This window comes from Gobio gobio (assembly GCF_949357685.1).
Source record: "Gobio gobio genome assembly, chromosome: 23".
Taxonomy (NCBI): Eukaryota; Metazoa; Chordata; class Actinopteri; order Cypriniformes; family Gobionidae; genus Gobio; species Gobio gobio.
Genome location: NC_137119.1, coordinates 29,596,558 through 29,618,076, shown reverse-complemented (window position 1 = coordinate 29,618,076; position 21,519 = coordinate 29,596,558). Strand labels below are relative to the sequence as shown.

The 21,519-nt window shown below is 38.4% G+C and overlaps 1 protein-coding gene across 2 annotated transcripts; it reads left to right on the top strand.

The window, feature by feature from the left end:
• The first annotated feature begins 958 nt into the window (after positions 1-958).
• On the top strand, positions 959-20,149 carry klhl24b (kelch-like family member 24b). 2 transcript variants are annotated; one of them, XR_013815707.1, is made up of 8 exons: positions 959-1,153; positions 2,198-3,176; positions 4,884-5,068; positions 7,657-7,775; positions 13,976-14,164; positions 15,938-16,126; positions 17,717-18,365; positions 18,551-20,148. XR_013815707.1 is itself a non-coding variant. In XM_079806646.1 (7 exons), the coding sequence occupies exons 2-7, from the start codon at positions 2,257-2,259 to the stop codon at positions 17,915-17,917; spliced, it is 1,803 nt and encodes a 600-aa protein (XP_079662772.1). In that variant the 5' UTR covers positions 959-1,153; positions 2,198-2,256; the 3' UTR covers positions 17,918-20,149. The 2 variants fall into 2 exon arrangements, 1 of the variants encoding a protein (XP_079662772.1); XM_079806646.1 differs by having other exon boundaries at positions 17,717-20,149.
• The last annotated feature ends 1,370 nt before the right edge of the window (positions 20,150-21,519 follow it).

Here is a 21,519-nt window from a genome sequence, read left to right as displayed (position 1 = left end):
AATTGTGTTATATATATATATATCTCTCACAGTTATGATACTCTGATTTTGTGAGTTTATAACTATATGACTTTTCTATATGAATTGTGAGATAGGCGAATTATAAAGTCATGAGTTGTGAGATAAAAAGATGCAATTACCTTTTTATTTTTTAATTCCATGGTGGAACCAAGTTTCCATAGCAAACTAAAGTAGACTTGTAAAAATCTACTTGTCTAAGTAAATGCCTCTAGGCATTCAGAAGAAAATAGGAAGTCAAACCGCCTCACCTGCTTTCCAAATGAGCCAGACGTCACTTGTTTAAATTGTGCCTTTTGTGTTGAAAGGAGGTCTTTGTTTTGAACCTCATACAATGGAACTATGAAAGAGAGCAACGTTGATGTATTTGGGGACAAAACGTCCCCCAAATTAAACAGAAGTGTCTTGGTTTCACATATAGTACATTATGGGACTAAAATGTTCTTTCAATGTTGGAAAAATTGCAATGAAATATACCATGTTGTCTAATCTGAGTTCAGATGGCTGAATAAGCATAGGCTACTTATCGATGTCTTAATGAAAATGTAAAAATACTCTTCTGTGATTACGGTTAGAGGATAGAAAATAGCATAAGCGCAGTATAAAAATAAAATAACCCAATTATGTGTGCGTGTGATTTAGAGATTAGATTGTTTACTGAAATGTTTTACTTTTTCATCAAGTTTCATAATTTTAAAACGCATATGAGTGTATTTTATAAACTTATTTAAAATTCTTAAGAGGAAAAAATAACGAGTTTAATATTTTTCGGACATGAGATTTAGCTCCGCCACTCTTGTGACTGTTGAAACGTTTACAAACAATCTGTGGCCATGTGGCGTTTTGAGAGCTCTGGTACTTGTAGTCACCGGCGCTTCTGCCGTCATTCTGTCAGTCTGCATTAAGACTACATTTCCCATAACTCCCTCCGTGATCAGCTGATTGCCGCTCGTGTTTTTCAGATGTGATGATGGCAATAAAGCACCCAGCGGACCGTTTTTTTTCCCAGACGTTCTTTTGGGTTCATTGCTGGAATAGAGATGACCGCCGAGGGGTAAACAAGTTTTCTTGTGCTGATTTTCAGATTTTTAATACTCACGAGACTTCCACAACAAAGTCTTCACTTTTTAAACTGGTGAGTTTATGCTGATTATAATATTATTGGCCTAAAGTTTGTTCTATTCTATTATGTTCTGTTCCACTCTGTTCTGTAACACTTTTTTTATACCTAGGACAATTTAAATTATATGTGCATGAAACACATTTTGTGACAATTGTAAAATGTATGTATTCATAATGTTTGTATTTATATATATGTCCCACGTAATTAATGAAAAAAATATATATATTTTTGCATATTTATGTAAAATTCTTGATACCGCGGTATCTGTTTTTAAACAGTGTTGCACAAAGGCATAACTGCGACACAAAAAAATATGGATGTCTCTTTTGGGAATTTGGGAAGTTTACAGCATGCTATAAATATGTTTTAAACAGCATATACGTTTATGTAATTTAACTTAATAATTGAATTTCATTATGATTTAATTTAATCTTGAATTTAGCTGTATGGACATATTATGAATTATTAATTTGTCAGTTAACACGTGGTGACAGGTCCATTTCTGAAGCATATTTTGTTGACGTTCCCTAATGTCTTTGTTTTGATCCGCTTGTTGAATACGGAAGTGACCGCTAGAGGGCAGCGGGACAAGAAAAGCAGTGTGTTTGGTCTAAGGTGAATTCACCTGGGGCAGTGAGAGGCCAATGTGAAACAAAAAAAAGGTTGTCAGGTTCATGACAATGTCAACTTCAAATATGCCTATTATTTAAGATGATAAAGGGTAGTCGTTTTTGTAAATTAGGCATAGTTATTTTCCTTTTCTGTTCAAGTTCAAATGCCATTTACTTAAAGTCTGCCACGTTTGCTGGCAACATAGCAACACTTTGTTGACATGCTACTGTGTGGTTGATCAGCTGCTCCTTCACCTTTTGTACATTTAGCCTGAAAAGCTGTACGGGTTATAGTTTTAAGCTCATTTTCATAGTATTTATCACCACTTTAAAGGCTACAAAAGAAAACCAATGACTTAGAAATGTGACTCATTTGAATATTTTGATGCTTATAACAAGTTAATGGATTTCTTGACTAAAATAATATTTTTCTTTTTAATTCCAGCTGAGGCATCCTTCTCTTCTATTGTCTACAAGGCCTTGGGCCTCACTGGTCTAATAACAATGGTACTTATTCTGGGCAGAAGACTGAACCGGGAGGACTCTGGAGTCCGTGAGTCTCCAGCAGTCAAGAGAAAGGTTCTGGACGTGGACAACAAAAACATCAGTAATCATGATGTGTTCGATTTCACCTCTGGCCCGTGCCACTCTGACAGCATTCTGCAGATGTTTAATGAGTTCCGTGATGGCCGACTGTTCACCGACGTGGTGATCAGTGTGGAGGGCCGCGAGTTCCCATGCCACCGCGCCGTGTTGTCGGCTTGCAGCAGCTATTTCCGTGCGATGTTCTGCAATGACCACCGCGAGAGCCGTGAGATGTTGGTGGAGATCAACGGCATCCGTGCCGAAGCCATGGACACCTTCCTACAGTACGTCTACACCGGACGGGCCCGCATCACCACAGATAACGTGCAGTTCCTCTTCGAGACCTCCAGCCTCTTCCAGATCAGCACTCTTCGTGATGCCTGTGCCAAGTTCTTGGAGGACCAACTTGACCCTTGCAACTGCCTGGGCATCCAGCGTTTTGCAGACGCGCACTCCCTCAAGCAACTGGCCAGCCGCTGCCGGTCTTACGGGCTGCAGAGCTTTGGCGATGTGGCCCTGCATGAAGAATTCTTGGACTTGCGTAAAGAAGAACTGGAGGAGTACATCGCTAGTGACGAGCTAGTCATTGGAAAAGAGGAGACGGTGTTTGAGGCAGTGATGCGTTGGGTGTACTACGATGTGGACCACCGCAGAATCATGCTCAAAGACCTTCTCGACCATGTCCGCCTGCCCCTGCTGCATCCGAATTATTTCGTACAGACGGTAGAAGGGGACCAGCTGATCCAAAATGCACCGGAGTGCTATCAGCTTCTGCACGAAGCCAGACGCTATCATGTGTTGGGCAACGAAATGATGTCACCTAGAACCCGTCCACGCAGGTATTTCTAGCAACATTTAATGCTGATAATGTACTCCTATTCAAGCACTATGTTAATCTTTACACACACTAAATGCACCAAGCAGTTTAAACTATGTAAAAATGGACCAGTGATTGCAGGAAAGAGAAGAGACTGTTTGTCCAAGTCACTATCAAAGAGTTTGTTTACTATGACTACACTTCAAATTATTGGCTGCCCCGAAACATACACTCTCAAGCAAATGGAAGTTATGAGTAGTTGTCTGGCTTGGTTAAAGTAAAACACGTTGTGCTATGTCCTTAAAGATCCCAGACACTCCTGGAACCTTTTTCAGAAAGGCTACATTAAAGATTCAGTCATCCTCGAAAGACCAGGCATGATTCAACAAGTGTGTGTTTGAAGTAACTTGAAGGCTTGTTTTTTATAGCTTCGCACTCCATAGTTGAGAGTCAGAAACCCAATGCTACAGTGAGACGGAGCAAGAAGAGACGGCCCCTTCAGGCCCAGTGTATTGCAGGGAAGCAAAGGCTCAGCGGGGCTTGCCCATACACATTCTCCCTTCACAAGTTTTATAACACATAAACACCTGAGTTTCGAAACATGTTCCTGTTGACCTGATCCTGCTTTCAGTGTGCTCTCTTTGTTTTTGTTATGTCTGGAAGAACATGGGGTGAGAGAGAAGGGGGAGGGGAACTGCACAGTTCTGTTTTCCTCAGAGCTAAATGTATAGTGACCTGGAATCTGCCTGAACGTGATTCGCAGAAGGAAACCACCAACGTTGCAGGGCTTATTTATTAACAGCCTCATTGTAGACTGCTTGAAGAAAGGTGTAGCACAGCCATTGAATAACTGCAGCCCCAGTCTCACGCAACCAGCTAAACCTTGACAAAAGTGTGCTAAATATTCAAGCGAGACAAAAGTGCTTTGTTTTTCAACTCCACGTACCTTCGTTTTTCCTTGGTTTGGTGAAAAAAGGATACTCTCAAAACACCACCCCAGCTTCAGCGTACTGTTGGAGTTTTCAACCCGGTGTCGGTTTACAATTGGCAGAAAGTTGTAGTTCCACCTCCTGTGTTTCCAAGCAGATTTGGGATGGTTCTTAAATTTGAATTATGGGATAGGGCCTGGCTGATGTCCCCTAATTATTCTCGGGGAATTGTGTGGGTGCGCCACATTTACACCAGTTACATCACACATGAAAGGCTGATCAGATTTTTCCATGTTTGCATGAATTGAGTGGACGACTTGCTCGATTCGTTCTACTCTCTTTCCCCCAGAGAGGGTATTCAAAGTTCAACTCTAACTTTAGCAACTTCGCTTGTGCACTTTCCAGCCCCATGATCATTTACACAGAGAGCACAGTCTTCTAGGCAGATGATTTCGGGGGAAAAACGGGGGAAGTTAGTTCAGGATCAAATGTCTTTGCCTGCCAATTGGTTCTTTGAACAGAGAATGCATGTTGTGCTCTGGGAACTAGAAGACAATGTTATTTACTGTTATTCTTAGAAGTGATTCTGTACTTTTCTCATTTCAGTGTCACTGCAGTGAACAAATAGGCCCGAAAATGACAAGAAAACAAAATGTAAACAATGAGTTGTGCAGTGCTAAATGTATGACAGAGCTGTGCTTGCAGTGTGATCCCTTTCTATTTGATTTAATGTACCAGGACTATAATTGTTTTAAATTTGTCCATGTGTCCAAGTTTGACATCCTGTCGTGTCCCTGCAGGTCTACTGGATTCTCTGAGGTCATTGTGGTTGTCGGAGGGTGTGAGAGAATGGGAGGTTTCAACCTGCCGTACACTGAGTGCTATGATCCTGTAACTGGGGAATGGAAATCCTTAGCCAAACTCCCAGAGTTCACCAAGTCAGAGTATGCCGTGTGTGCCCTCAGGAACGACATTCTGGTCTCAGGTATGGTCAACATGTATAATTCTAATAACATTCTTGAGCTCCAAATGGTTTTGTTGGACCTTGACTTGGTTTTCTTCCCTGTGTTGATGGTTATTGAGTCAGGAAGTTTAGGCAAGGTATATCAACGGCCTAGTTCCTTTTTAAAAGGCAGTAGCCTTTTGTTTACATCACAGCCAGGAAGATTGCTAATGCTAGCATCTCTTTCTAGCATTTTGGTTGGATAAAATGTTTTTAAATCTTGTAAGTGCAAGATGAGCTAATATTTTGGTCTAACATAGAAAAACAATATATTTTGAATGCATATATCTGCAAATTTTTTTCAGTTTTTAGGGCGACGTTAGCATGTAGATGACATCAAAGCTAACAAACATGGAAACACAACACAACTCACAAAACAGAATTTTTGATTTTGTGAAGTCTTTAATATGTAGATTACTCCCTGTAAAATTAAAGACATTATTAAGAAATGTTTAATCGCTGCATCATGGTCATTTTATTTCTAACGATGTTTTTATACGACCCTCTATCTGTCAATTATCTGTATACTGTGTCTTAATTTCTCAATTATTGTCAGTTTGATGTTTACCACTTGGCTGGTTTAGTCTGCAGGGATGCTGTTAGACACAGCAGGGCGCCACGCATTACAGAGCAGCTCACTTTGAACAGCGAGCAGGTTCAGCAAAAAAAAGACTGAGATATGATTAAAAGAGATCAGGACTACCAGCTATCTCATGAGCAAATTGTGTTAGAGAGAGAGAGAGAGAGAGAGCGAGCAAGGGTGAGTGAGGGGGCTGGAATTCTGAGCGATCGGTTTACATACCGCATGTGCCAAACGCTCACGTGTTTCCAAGAGAACAGTTCTTCTAGTTAACACTTCTCGCTTTCTCGCTCTCTAGTTTCAACCTCCTTTAAGTTCATTCCTTCCCCAAACATTTTGTTTCTACTCCTTTTTGGAAGTTTGTTCAGTGGGCCATGCAGGCTTTTTCAAGGCAGGAAGCCTGTGTATTTGTCTAACTTAACCTTTATATATGTCAAACTCAAGATTCAAATATGTGAGACAGAAAATAATGGAAATTGACTGAAAGATGAGTTTCAGGTTGGGTAGCTTTGCTGAGTCCAATGTGTTCTTTCCACACTGGTGCTTCCTGAAGAACAGGAACAGTTTTGTATATGATTAGCTTTTGTAAGCACAATCACACAGATGTACACGTGTTAACCGATATACAACCAGTCAAATGTTTGGTCACACTTACCTCCTTCATTACTACTGTTTTTACATTGTGTAATTGTAGTAGAGTCACTCAAACTATGAAATGACACAAATGGAAATATGGGAATGATGGATTTACTAAATTAATGTTTGACAAATCAAAACTACCTTATAATTTGAGTTCTTCAAAGTAGCCACACTTTGTCTAGATTACAGCTCAAGGCTGCATTTCCCAAAAGCATTGTGAGCCAAGTTGATCGTAGAGACCATTGTTGGCAATAGTTCTACAATCTATTTAGGCTTACTATGATTTTGGGAAACGCAGCTCCGGACAGTTTCTCAACCAACTTCACAAGGTGCATCCTAGGATGCTTTTTAAACAAAAGCATGCCAGACACTTGTTGGCTGATTTTGGTGTAACAGATACATTTATTTTGGTAATAATCTTTGGTAATAACAGATACATTTATTTTGTACAAAACCCATTTCAAGCATTGAAGTATTAGTAAAGGATTTTAAGATGATGAGAAACATAAATTCAGTCTTGTTCAAACTTGTGACTGGTAGTGTATATGCAAATAATGAATTGCAGTTATTCATTACATTGCAAATTTGTTTTCATATGACTCTGGTTCAGCTGGTCTCCAATTGTCTTGCTTCACAGGAAATGATCTCAGAACTGGGGAATCCACAATTATGTGTTTTGTTTTATTATTTACATAATGTGTTTAACCCTCTGGGGCTCTTCTGTTATTTCTGACCGGAACATTTTCTGTTTGACATTTAAAAAAATCACTGCTTCATCAGAATGATATGAAACTTGGTGACTTTTCTAGCATTTTAGGTATGTAAACACACAAAAAAATCGGGGTCATGATTCGAGCATGCTAATTGGTTGTGTAAAAAACAGTAGCGTTCATTGTCTTCGGTCATAAATGACCGACCATAGGAAATGAATGGGAAATCGGCAAAAACACATAATATACAAAAATATACAATGGGAAATATACAAAACATATACAAAACATATACAAAATATACAAAACATTTTTGTATAATTTTCAATGGCAAAAATAGACCATAATTATTGCATAAATATTAAAAAATACCATCAAATCATCTCAAAATACAAAATTAAAAAGAAAAATAAATTGCATTGGTTTTACTGGGGTGGAGGAAGTTTAATTTTTAGGTGTCCGGTCACTTATGACCGGGAAGAAAACCAGTGCAACCCCTAAACGAAGACCACCAGAGGGTTAAATGAGATAAGAAACAAGGAACATTCACAAAGTGTGTGATGTCGTGTTGCAAGGTTTATAATCGGTGTGTGACGGCACATACAAGAATGGTAGTGATTAAATTGGTGCTGCAATTTCAGGAGGTAGAATCAACAGCAGGGATGTCTGGATGTACAACTCGCAGCTCAACATCTGGATCAGGGTTGCCTCCTTGAACAAAGGCCGCTGGAGACACAAAATGGCCGTCTTGTTAGGAAAGGTGAGTTGAACTACCTCAACATTCCAAAAACTAACCAATAGCCCACTAGATGGAAACATGATGTGGAGAACCCTCTTCTGCTAGATAACTTCACATGCCCTCAACTATGAACAAAACTATACAAGTGCACAAATATGAAACATGTGAAGATTTAATTTAATGCCATTTGACTTGTAGCAAGGATAAACATGGTTTGAGTCGTGAATTATTGGCTGCTGAGAGCATGAAACCATCAAGCCATTCAAGAGACATTTAGAAACCAATAATAAACCAATACATTCCTGTGTTTAACTTTTAAGGGCATTTTTTTTTTTTGGCAACGAGTCCCATGAATTAAACTCTTGGCTTTAGTCATGCCAGATTTCCTATCTTGACGATGGCCTGTGGTTTACATGCCTCTAACCATGATTAATATTTCCCACATATAGAAATGGGTGTTGTTTGGGTATCTTTACCCACATGTTCCCACCCTTATAATTGATTGCCTGTTTGTCATTTACTGCTCTTTGTCTTGTGCTCAGTTCCTTAATCACTTTCAAAGCCTCGATTTGTACTTCTTTTCCTGCATGAAACTTGTTCCATGTTTTCATTAAACAATGACATAATTCATTTTTTACTTCTCCCTCGGAGCTGGTTTGCTTACATTGCAGTTTTTAATAAGCAGTAACTGACTTTGAACTGATCAGTCATGTGAATGGCCCGTACCATTAATTAAGGGCGCTGCCAAAAGAGTTTGGATCTGTGTACTTCAGTTAATATTGCATCACTCATATCAGGCTGTTTTCAACATTTCTGCTCGACCGTAATCAGCTCCAGAAATCTGATTTACTTTGGCAGGGGGTTAAATAGCTTCGTTCTGTCCTGTTTGCGAAAGATCTTATGCATGTACTCCGTGAGGAACTGGCTCAAAGGTTCAATAAATTAAGTGTCTTGTTTTGAATGGAATGAACCGAGCCAACAAAAGCTACTTGTGCAATCACTAATTAACATGCAGTGTAAGTTATAGCCAGCTGTCTGCATGGACGCCTCTTTCTCTTGGTTTGTTTGTTTTGATGCTTTGTATTGTGGCTTGTTCAGATATTTCCCCCTAGCTTCCTGTCTCTGGGTGTCTGCTATAGTCTATCCAACTCTTTGTGTTTCTGTTCAAGCACTTGATAGTTTTAGACTCAAACCCATTTGACCCCAAAAGATCATTTGGGTTTGTTTTTGAGCAGCAACCCTTCAGACATATGGATTTTTTGTGTGTGGTTGGATTTATTGGCTGTGAAAGATTCATGACTGACAGATAAAATCTAATCAACTGAAGTCACAACACGAGACTTGAAAAATGAAATGCATTACCACAGGGTTAAGCTACAATAATCTGATGTGAGCCATGCTGACACTGGTTAGATATACTGTATGTGAGTATGGTGTATGCAAGTGTGTGTGATACAACATTTTAATTAACATTTAAGTAAGAAAGAATGACTCACATCCTCACACCCTGTCAGCATATATTAGCGCTGAACAGGAAACCGAATTCCTCTGAAGCATTTTATAGCCCAATTTCTGTATGATTATGATTTTATAGCTATTTGGTTGACATCTTATCAGTCCCAAGAGCGATAGGACCGTCTTAATAATATCTGAGTCTGAACAAAGAGTTAATCAGAGGGCACATTTCTTTGTTTTGTGTAAGTGGCATGTTGCCCCTCTGTGTTCGAGCATGTTCGTTCACCGTAACTGGTCCAACCGGTTTGCTTGGTTGTTCCATTTAAGGGAAACATGTTTACCTTCTTCTTTTTAACAGCTTGAAGCCATGAGGCAGGAGAAGGAGACAAACTGTGTTCAACGTGTTTTCATTTGAGAGTGAGCGAGAAATTTCTCGAAATCTCTTTAGGGACTTACACAAACAGGAGTGATTGACTGATGTGTCAACACGAAACTGTCAACCCTATGCACTCAGAGGTCATTTTTTGCAGCAGTGATGTTTTGATCACATTCGTCGGATGCTGTCAATCACTGTCTTACATGGGCTGTGATGATAACCAGGTCATGTAAATACCTTAAACTGTTTTTTAACAATGATATTAGTCAAACCTGATTTGCACACATTAATTTCTACCCATTACCCCTATTTTGCATGTAAACACCTTTAGTGTTTTTGCTGACTTGTTCAAAAAAGGCATGCCTGTTTATGTTTTGACATCAAAACTAGAGAACCTTAAAATGCAAAGAAGGGTTTCTTGCATTGTCAGGTTTTTGTAATGAGTTGATCTAGATATACAGACTACCCGTCAAAAGTTTGGAAACATTAAGGTTTTTGAAGTGGTCTCTTAATCACACCGAGGCTGCATTTATTTGATGAATAATACAGTAATACTGTGAAGTGTGAAATAGTATTACTATTTAAATGAACTGGTTTCTGTTGTTTGTAACATATTTCAACCCTTAAATGCATGACTGTTTCGCCAAACATTCTTACATATTCGGGTCTTTAGCTACCCGGATCTATATCTAACATGGATAGATCTATAGCCTACCTGTCGCGATAATATATAAAACTCCTGATATTAGAGTAACAATTACAGAAGAATAAAATAAAACCTATTTCGTTATCTTTTGGAGCTTGGAAAGGTTCCGTTTGAGCAGATGTTTTATACCATCATCACTGTCCTCGTCAGAGCTCATTTCCCTGTACATTCAGCATCTGGCTCATATTCGTGATCTCACGCATATTCTCAACTAATTTTCAACGTCTACAAAATAAATATTTAGATCACTGACAGCTTCCTTCACCAGATCCATCATCAAGTGACAGTGACACTAATATTTGAATGTGTTGTGTAAATCGCTGTAGTATCGTAATGGTATTGCTGAGCCATTTCAAGTTTTGCAGATTATAATTATTATTGTGTACAGGGAGTGCAGAATTATTAGGCACGTTGATTTTCTGATCATATTTTTTTTCCAGGCACATTTGACCAATTCCAAACCACAGTAATCCTAATAACTACTATTGATTTAGTATTTAATAATGTATAAGTGATATATAATTGTTCATGAAGGCTGGAAATGAAAATCACCTTATATTCAGGTGTGCAGAATTATTAGGCATGTTTTCTTTTACAGATAAATTGAGCCAAAATAGAGATTTAACTCAGACTGAAAAGTCAAAAAGTATTAAATGCCCATGAGAAGGATGCAATACTAATGCAATACTAGACATTGCAGTTAAGGCATGACCATTGGACAGTGAAATGCTCGTTGGGTCAGCAGGATCTGACAAAAACAGGTGGTGAAGTAAAGACACCTGTTAACTGCAAAAGAATTAAGGTGAAGAATTAAGGGTGAAACCATCAGGAACCCTTTAGTCTCCAGCGCCACCATTTTCCAAAGCTGCAACCTACCTGGAGTCTCCAGAAGTGCAAGGTGTCAGGATCTCAGAGACTTCAGTTAGGTAAAGAATCCTAAAAAATGACCCCCACTAGATAAGAATCACAAGCTGAAGTGTTGTAAAATACATGAAGAAGGTTTTTTTATAGGCTTTATGGACAGATAGGTTGAGAGTGACTCTTGAAGGACCAGCACCACATCCTCTAGTACCACTGTTTGAAGAATTCATCTTCCAGAATCTGGCAGTACGTTTTGGGAGTTCATTTTTAGTCCATCTCTGCAAAACGGACTTCAGGATGGACTAAAATGAACTCCCAAAACGTACTGCCAGGTTCTGGAAGATGAATTCTTCAAACAGTGGTACTAGAGGATGTGGTGCTGGTCCTTCAAGAGTCACTCTCAACCTATCTGTCCATAAAGCCTATAAAAAAACCTTCTTCATGTATTTTACAACACTTCAGCTTGTGATTCTTATCTAGTGGGGGTCATTTTTTAGGATTCTTTACCTAACTGAAGTCTCTGAGATCCTGACACCTTGCACTTCTGGAGACTCCAGGTAGGTTGCAGCTTTGGAAAATGGTGGCGCTGGAGACTAAAGGGTTCCTGATGGTTTCACCCTTAATTCTTCACCTTAATTCTTAATTCTTTTGCAGTTAACAGGTGTCTTTTCTTCACCACCTGTTTTTGTCAGATCCTGCTGACCCAACGAGCATTTCACTGTCCAATGGTCACGCCTTAACTGCAATGTCTAGTATTGCATTAGTATTGCATCCTTCTCATGGGCATTTTAATACTTTTTGACTTTTCAGTCTGAGTTAAATCTCTTTTTTGGCTCAATTTATCTGTAAAAGAAAACATGTCTAATAATTCTGCACACCTGAATATAAGGTGATTTTCATTTCCAGCCTTCATGAACAATTATATATCACTTATACATTATTAAATACTAAATCAATAGTAGTTATTAGGATTACTGTGGTTTGGAATTGGTCAAATGTGCCTGGAAAAAAAATATGATCAGAAAATCAACGTGCCTAATAATTCTGCACTCCCTGTAGTTTTCTGTCTGAGGTAACTGAGTGAAATGTCACTTCATCATTGTGTATCAGACATTGCCACCTTGTGGAATAAAGGTGAATTGCTCTTATTTCGTCATTATAGATTCATTTATTATTGTGCAGAAAAAAAAATATGTACAATCTTACACACCTCGGGTCGTTAGCGACCCTATACAATTTTGACAAAAAACTAGTGGAAAAACAAGCATTCCATTATAATTTTATAATTTTTTTTCTTGTTATATTTAAAATGGATTGATTGAGGAATACTAAGAAGGTCGATATCTAACTTTAAAAAATGAATGAGGAGGAGGGTAGTGAATGACGTCTTGGCGTCGCTAAAGACCCGACGTATGCATTTAAGGATTAAAATGAAATTTATTCCTTTGAGGCCAAAGCTGAATTTTCTGCAGCCATTACGTCAGTCTTCTTCAGTGTCACATGATCTGTCTAGGATCGTTTCTTATTATTATCAATGTTGAAAACAGTTTGATGCTTTTTTTGTGTGAAATCGTGATACACTACCATTCAAAAGTTTGAGGTAAGTACGAAAAAAGAAAAGAAAAAGCAATTAATATATATATTTTTAGCAAAGACGAATTAAATTGACCAAAAAAGACAGTAAAGACGTTATTATGAAATTAATAAATGTTACAAAAATTATATTTATAACAAATGCTGTCCTTTTGAACCTTCTATTCATCAAAGAATCCTTTTGTTTCCACAAAAATATTAAGCAGCTGCAAAACTGTGTTTAATATTAATAATAAAAAGAAGAAGAAGGAAAAGGTTCAGCCTATCAGAATGATTTCTGAAAGATCGTGACACTCAAGACTGAAGTAATGGATAAAGTATATTAACATTAAAAAATACTTTTTACCTTTAGAATATATTTGAATTTAAAAAAAATGAACAGACTTTATTTTAACGCCGCTTGAATTTTTTTAAAACCACGAACTGTAGCTGCATTCAAAATTGCATACTGTATGATGAGGAACAAACTTCACGACAAACTAATTTTGGTATGCGTGAAATTTGGATGCACTACATGTGATTTCAGTGCATCACTTGTCGCTTCACTGTCATTCACACTGTCCTTTGGCCTCATGGGACAGTAAAGTGTCCATTGGATGCACACTTTAGGATCTCTGCTGAAGTATTAGGTGATCTGGCATAATCGGACATATTTTCTTGGAAATAGTCAAGGAAATGAACTTTCACATTCGTGTTGAACTAATTTGCTTTTTTTAAAGATTTACTTATCTTCATCTCAGACATCCTTATTGGTCATTGACCCTGCTAAGAAAGTAAACCTGCCTCTGGCTACTCAAGAGGAAAACCTGGAGATTCTAACCGCTGGGACAGTCAGAAGTGATCTAACTCGCCTCATCATGACTATTATATAGCTGTAGAATTTCCTCCAAATGGACATTTGTCGTCAGTCTGTCTGGATCTGGTTTGTTTAGTTCACTTATGCAATAAAACGCAGGTATAATCCGATTTCTTTTTGCTAATGCAGTGGTAGCCTCGAGGCGTGTGCGTGTGTCTGTAACAATCCCTTTGTCACAAAATCAATTTGAGAATCATGATATGAAAGGGTAAACAGTAGTTCTTGTTTGGCTAGATCTTCACGCTCTGGCTCACCTCCAGATTGCGTCAAACCCACGGAAACGCCATGTGTACATTTCAAAACAGGCAAAAACAGTTTGAGATTACGCAACACTAATATGGTTTTTAAGATGTATTTATTGTGTTTACCTACAGGTGTATGCCGTTGGTGGATACGACGGTCAGTCACGACTCAGCAGCGTGGAATGCTACGACTCGTTCTCAAACCGCTGGACAGAAGTGGCACCCATGAAGGAGGCTGTCAGCTCGCCAGCTGTCGTCAGCTGTGTCAATAAACTCTTTGTGATTGGAGGAGGACCTGACGACAACACATGCTCTGATAAGGTTTGTAGAAGAGTCTGACGCATGGTGTCGAGGAGTAGGGTGTCTTTTGAAACCACCCTGTTGTTATCTCTGTATGTCATTGTGCATTTACTGCATTTATTTTTGGGTCACGCTACTGAAGGGTGTGACACGCTTTGTTTTCCAGTGAAGTCATCTTGGGATCTTTAAACGGTGCAGTGGACCGTAGACCCAGCCGCAGTAAATAAAACGGATCTGATTATATAGCTTTACTTAAGATGTGGGTGATACTGTCTTTATTTGTGTTCCAGTGCTGTTACTATAGTAAATCCTTATTCTTCATGTCTCAATAGAGTCTGTTAGTTATCGCTTGGGGCAGTTAAAGGGACAGTTCACACAAAAACAAAAAGTATGTCATAATTTACTCATACTCATGTCATTCATGACTGGAATGACTATATATTTTGAGAAATATCAGGGTTTTTTTTTCTTTCTTTCTTTTGTTTTATGGAGAAAAGCAGCATTCTTCAAAATATCTTATTTGGTGTTCCACTGACAAAAGAAAGGGAGGGGGGTTCAGTTTAAGTTTTATCAATTTTATTATGTGCTTTTTGTCATTTTTATTAGCTTTAATTTGTTTTTATTTCAGTGTTTTAGTGATTAGTTTACAAAAACAACACTGTTTTTAACTCGAGCTGAATAACTTCTCAATATATAATTGAGTTGAACCAGAGGTTAATCTACGTTTAAATACTTTCTGCTGACAAATGACAGGAAGTTTAAGTATACAAAGCCCCTACTATGGTAACTACGACATTGTGTGAGACCAAAATGGCATCAATCCCTTAAACCTTGAGTGTACCAGCTGTTAGATTTCCCCTTGGTTACATGATGGCAGCTTGTTTACTCTTACACTGTAGTTAGAAAGTGTTTTTTCTTCATCACGGCCTGACTTTGCCTTAGCTGAACAATAGATCGAGGATGCAGTGAACGTGCTGCCCCCTGCCCCCTAATGGAGATCAACAGTTATGACCATCTGACCTGGATCTGTCAGCCCGCTCTGATACATTCTCCAGGTGTCTCATTGGAGAGAAACACTCAGCCGCAGATATTTTGTTAGATTGCCTTGATGTATTTCCCTGCGATTTCAATGCAGGTCACATGCTTGGTTCTGAAACAGCTGACCTTTGACGTTGTTTTTTTAAATGTGTTGTGATGGTTGATTTGAATATTAAAGGAAACGTCCTCAGGGAACTGGATAACTTCCTTATAAGGAAGTTCTGGAATTTTAATGTTGCCGCATTTCCCAGCTCTGATTGGTTAAAGTATAATATTGCGTGTTGTGTATTTAATTTGACTGTTGTTGTTATAGTCACGTTTCTATTCCAGTAGTCTTCCAGATAATTTGTGCCTGGAGCGTTCTCTTGCACAAGTGTCTGCTATTTCCAAAATGTGTGAAGCCCCTATAATACCTTCCCGTCCTCTATTACATACTCCACACAGAGAGGGAGATAAAATGCATCCAGGCTTTTCTCAGGAGATATTGTGTCTGTGTGTGGTTTCCTTTTTATCAGGACACCAGATCACCGATGAATGTTTTTGTGAGTTCGTATCCCTCCAGGCCAGTTTCATATTTTTAAGATCGCAAAAAGTCTGTGAAGTTGTTATTAACACCCTCATTTCAAGGATGGGAGGGGGATTGATGGAACTGTTTTGCAGCCTGAGGACGCAGGCTTGGATAAGGTTGTTTTTATCAGTTGTATAGTTAATTCCTTCAGTGGATATTTTTTAACGTCACTGTGTGTTTTCCCCCAGGTTCAGTGCTATGACCCTGAATCCGACTCCTGGTTGCTGAGGGCCAACATTCCCATTGCTAAACGCTGCATCACTGCCGTATCACTGAACAATCTCATCTATGTTTCTGGAGGCCTGACCAAATCCATCTACTGCTATGATCCCACTGAAGATTACTGGATGCTTGTGGTCCACACTTTCAGCAAACAGGTACTGACTGTTATGAAGTTGCTATTTGAAATGCTACAGAGTGCAAAGTGGACTTGTCTTTAGAAGTGTTTTTCTTATTCAAGTTCAATAAGGGCCAATCCCATTTCTACCCCTTAGCCCTTCCCTTTCACGTGAATGGGTAGGGGTGTCTCGATTCTCTTTTGGCTGGAGTGGTAGGGGTAAAGGGAAGGGCCAGATAGCCCTTCAAACGAAGATTTTTCAGGACCAGGGGTATGAGGAGTTTCTCTCCACCGACTACCGTGCTGCTAGAACGTGTGTATGTTGCCACTCGGGATCCATCACTTGCGTGTCGCCTGGCTGGCAGTTTCTCCGTAGCTTGCTAAACGCACTATTTGAGTGATTTGAACACAATAATAGTTTAAAAATGCAGTTGATATTTAGATCACATATCATCTGTAAACTCTTGCGTTACCAAGGCGACGACTGACTTGACGTATAACATTATTGCAGCACCACAGTAGATAACGAAAAAATATCCCATACCGGCCGGCTCGGATCAGCACGGAATGGAACAGTTTGACCCGATGGAAAAGCGGCTTCATAGTCTTGTATATTCTGTATCATTCAGTATCGTCTTAGGAAACTCTTGCTCATACGTTTTTGAACTGAAAATGAGCGCCGTTTTATTAAGTCCAAATACAGCGCAAAACTAATTTGTTAAACATGCTCGTGCCTGATTTCTGTTAGATATAGCGTACGCACTTCATTGCTATTCATACTGGTTAAATGTTACAGGACACTAAAAGAAACGGGGTATGATGTCGTGTGCTGATGTGTAATAGTATAGTAGAGGTGTCCCATTACTTAGGAGAATATTTTCACCCCTACGCCTTGACACTCTGTTTCAAGGGGCAAGGGGAACGGTTAGGTGTAGGGGTAGGGGAAGGCGAAGGGGTATAAAATAGAATTGGGATTGGGCCTTAAGAGTTCTAACTATATTATATATATATATATATATATAATATATAGATAACTATGTTAGCATCCACACCAACGGACAATATCGTTCTGTTTATTCTAGCGTGTGCTTGTCTGTCACTTTAAATGCTCGAGCTCGTTGAAGCAGGGTGGATTCTGATTGGCTGTTTTTTTATCATTCATCAGCTGGATAAAATCATTCTAAAAGTGATTCCAACGATATTGTTTCTCTGTGCCGGTATCGTTATAGCTGTGGTGTAAACTCTTCTATTCTTTAATATTGAGTGATTTTTAGAACTATCTTTATTGTAATCTTTATCGTTTTTGGTGTGAATGGGCCTTAAGACTTGAACTGAACAAACCAGCTCTAAGACTAATCACAACATTACAAACTATAATTTGAAGCCATAAAAAAGAAGGAACAACAATCAATGATGTATCAAGTGAAATTCGTAATAAATAATCATAAATGACCGTGACTACACATATACATCTATGAATATAAACAGTTATTTACAAAATCTACAAATATATCTGTTTTGAAATCTTTACACTACAAATGTTTCTCTGCGGAGGAAATGCTCTTTTGAAACCCATCTGTTACACTCAGTTGACACTTTTGTAAACAGACCTGCATGTTTTTGCTTTCAGGAAAGTTGCGGTATGTCAGTATGTAACGGGAAGATTTATATTCTGGGTGGGCGTGGTGAAACCGGAGAGGCGTCAGACACCATCCTGTGCTACGACCCGTCCACCGGCATCATCACGGGTGTGGCCGCCATGCCCCGCCCCATCTCTTACCACGGCTGCGTCACCATTCACCGCTACAATGAGAAGTTCTACCATTCATGACATTAAAAAGCTCACTCGTACAGAGACGCAGATAAACTGAGCCTTACTATAGATTACAATAGGTAAACTAGATGAGTACGGTATGTCCCAACCCCCCTCAGTTCACAAGCTTTAAGAGCAGTCCGTTAAACCGACAACTACACAGTAACTTATTTCAGTGTACAGTATAAACAATCATGGATATCAGTTGTTTTACATTCTACCACCATGATACTCAGAGATAAAGAATCCGTTTGACAGCATCAAACCGATTTCGTATGGATTTGCATACTGGTATGCAAATGTTTCTAAAGTGGTTCGCAACTGTGAATTCTAACAAGTCTCCGATCTCACAGTCTCACAGCCGGTTAAACGCCTCCATTGGTGATTTTTTTTTTCGTACTTTATTTTCTATTGTATTTTAATGCATGGTGTCAGTGGACATTTTTGGTCACCATGATTTTGCCAAGTAAGACATTTTTTGTTGATCCTGGAACAACATTCCTGTCCAAACCCTATCCCTACCCTTAAACCTAAATCTACCCATAACTTATCCCTAAAATTAGAGTTAAATAAGTGAATAACACTGATGTAGAAGCACCTGACCCTGCTGTAAGCCTAAAATCTGATTGGTTGATTGGAATGTTGTTCCAGGATCAACAAAGATGTTAATCCGGGAACATGTTGTACTTGGTGAAATAACGGTGACTGTTGTTTCGAGTGGGTGAATGGTGTGATTATTTGTGACTGGTGGATAGTGTTTGATTGTGATGGATTCTTGTATATAAAAGTGTGTTTGAAAAGATTCAGTCAGGTGTGTGTGTGAGAAGACCGTGAGACAGAATATGCAGGAACAACTTTTTGTTAAGCTCCCATGTCTAATGAGTATATTGTAAACAAAAATCCATCAGGCATCAAAAAATATAGTATTTCTTTTAATATTGCTTTATGTATGCATGCATGTACGTTTTTGGGTGATGTCTGTATTTTGTAGTAGAAATTGCACCTATCATGACATTTATTGGAAGAAAAAAAAAAACATGGCTGTTTAAGAATTATTCTGAACTTTTATAGTAATGCCAGCCATATGAAACATTACAATGTGAGTCGATTAGCCTCTGTATTTTTATTCCTTTTCATTTAGCCCATGGGAAAACGTGCTTCCTTGCATATAATGTATAAAACAATCAGGAATGTCTAGTTTATAAGTGAATCATATATGTGCTTTCACTTTAAGTTATTTATTCTTGGTAGAAGCCCCAACCAGGCACTTAAGTTTTCAATATTTCTCAGTGTCCCGGGGTGTAAATATGATCCTTCTTCAGGTTTACTGTATCAGTAAGTGTTTGCAATGGTGATGCATCAGGCCAAAAGGCCAGTTCACACTCTCAGCTCCCATAAAACTCTTCCTTTTTTGTTCTTACAATAATCTGAGCTCAGTATTTGTGCACAAGTCCAGTGACGTAGCAGCAAAAGATTGTGTTTTTGTGTGCCAGGGATTCTAAGACAAGTGATGTCAGCTTTGTCGCCTGCTTTTGGTTAGCAGGATTTGGGTTTGTCCAGCTGCAAGACCAGAACAACACGCATTGTTCATTTTACTCTGGGGAATTTTACAGTTCAACAAGTCAAAACCCCTGCGCACACATGCAACAACACAACATGAACTTTCCTTAACCTTTTTCGGTGTGTAGTTTTGCAACTTTGTGTAAATAAATGTATGGACTTGTTGATGTGAGTTTGGTGTCTTTTGGTGAGTGCTATATAGGCTTGTTTTTTTTCTGATAACTTTCAGTTGCTAAAAGCCATAGACAGAATGAGTGTTTTTTTTATTATTATTTTACAAATGTTTCTTTTTGAATGAGTCCTTATACACTTTGGGTATTGAATTATCTGTGCATGCCAAAAACTTATATGTCAAAAAAAAAAAATGTAATTATGGCAAGAATGTGGCTTAAGTGTTGATTACAGTGATGGTTCTTCAGAAGAAAGTGCCAACTTATAAGTAATGTTTTCTTAAGTGCATTAAAATAAATGACCATCTTGTGCCTTTGTGGCAGAATGATACACATTTGACAAATAGCCAAAGATGTGTGATTGGTTTCGTCGGTTAATTCCAGCACAATATTGTAAAATGTGTAAACATGTAGCTAAAATGTTCTTGTTCCAAGTAGGCCTAACTGAAATATACAAGAGCTTAATGTGGTGTATATGCATACGTTTTCTTCAATAAAGCAATTTTAGTATGGATTTGTAAACCGTTTTGTTTATTTCTTCATCAGATCTTGAATGTCTATGAAACCACCACACTATGATCACTTTCCATGAACACCACATGTATATTACCTCAGACTGTCCAGGGAAGTGTACATGTTCTAATTGTTCAGATTTACAGTTTTCATCTCACAGATGATCCCAATCCCCTTATGCTAAACAAGGGAACCTGAGTACTATATAAAGTCCACAATATTTTACAGATATTGAACACCAACCTCATAGCAATTCTTTGTAGCTGTGGTGGGGTTTTCACAGGTAAACACTAATCCTTTTAAAAAACTAAAAAATCTAGTATGTTGTTTAATGGATGTTTACAGTTTAATGGTCATGATTTGGTTATAATTATGGATTCTAACATCTAAGTAATAATGTGATGTTCTTGTCTTACATCATGCATTTTAACGAAGTCCTACTGGCTTCATTCCAGTGTGCTGAGTCACTTTGCATAAAAACCGTCAGATAACCGACAAAAACGCCATTCTAGTCAAACAAAGAGTATAAGTGTTGAATTACAAAGCCACCCGCGAATAAATGTTCTCCAACTGGAGCTGTAGGCTACACAACCCTCCCAAGGCAGGAACTGTGTAAACTGTCGCTGCTGGCTACATGGGAACGTTTAATGGACATATTAGCGCTGAAAATGACAAGACGTGACAAGATGGAATCTGGCTGCTTAAGGCAACGAGTTCCTTCTCATTAATGTGTTTTACTGGACAAAAAGAAAAAGAAATTCTCGGAAGAACTGACATTCAGTGTCAGTATTTGCTTTCAGAGTAAAAACAAGAGTGGCTGTGCTATATTGAGAAGGTCTTAGTGTTTAAACATTGGATCACTAATCCCTAATCGTTCATAGCCTATGTGCAGAAATCAAGATAAGTTTGAAATAACATTTATTCTAAATTACAATGAAATTTAGAACCAACCACATATACAAAAAAATAAATAAACTGGTGGCTTTGAAATTAGTATTTTTATACTATTTTATTTTCAAAAGGTAGAGCTGCAGGCGTATGCAAATTGAGGCAAATATAACGTCCAAAAGGTGTGTTGTCTCTGGCACCAAGATGTTAGCAGTTGAGATTTTTCCTGCTTTGAACACATCAACTTTGAGAACAAAATGTTCACTTTCTGCCTAATATATCCCACAAACAGGTGCAGTGATGAAGGGATAAATGGTGTTATTAACTTCACCTGTCATAATGTTATGCCTGATCGGTGTAAGCGTGTATGGTGGTGGGCAGAGGTGGACAGTAACTAAGTACATTTACTTTAGTACTGTACTTAAGTACACTTTTTGGGTATCTGTACTTTACTGGAGTATTTTTTTTAGGGATACTTTTACTTTAACT

Bases quoted from the DNA above. Each gene is read 5' to 3' on its own strand.
- klhl24b (XM_079806646.1), top strand. From the start codon at position 2,257: ATGGTACTTATTCTGGGCAGAAGACTGAACCGGGAGGACTCTGGAGTC. The intron at 3,177-4,883 runs GTATTTCTAGCA...GTGTCCCTGCAG, and splicing joins CCTAGAACCCGTCCACGCAG to GTCTACTGGATTCTCTGAGG. The intron at 5,069-7,656 runs GTATGGTCAACA...CTGCAATTTCAG, and splicing joins GAACGACATTCTGGTCTCAG to GAGGTAGAATCAACAGCAGG.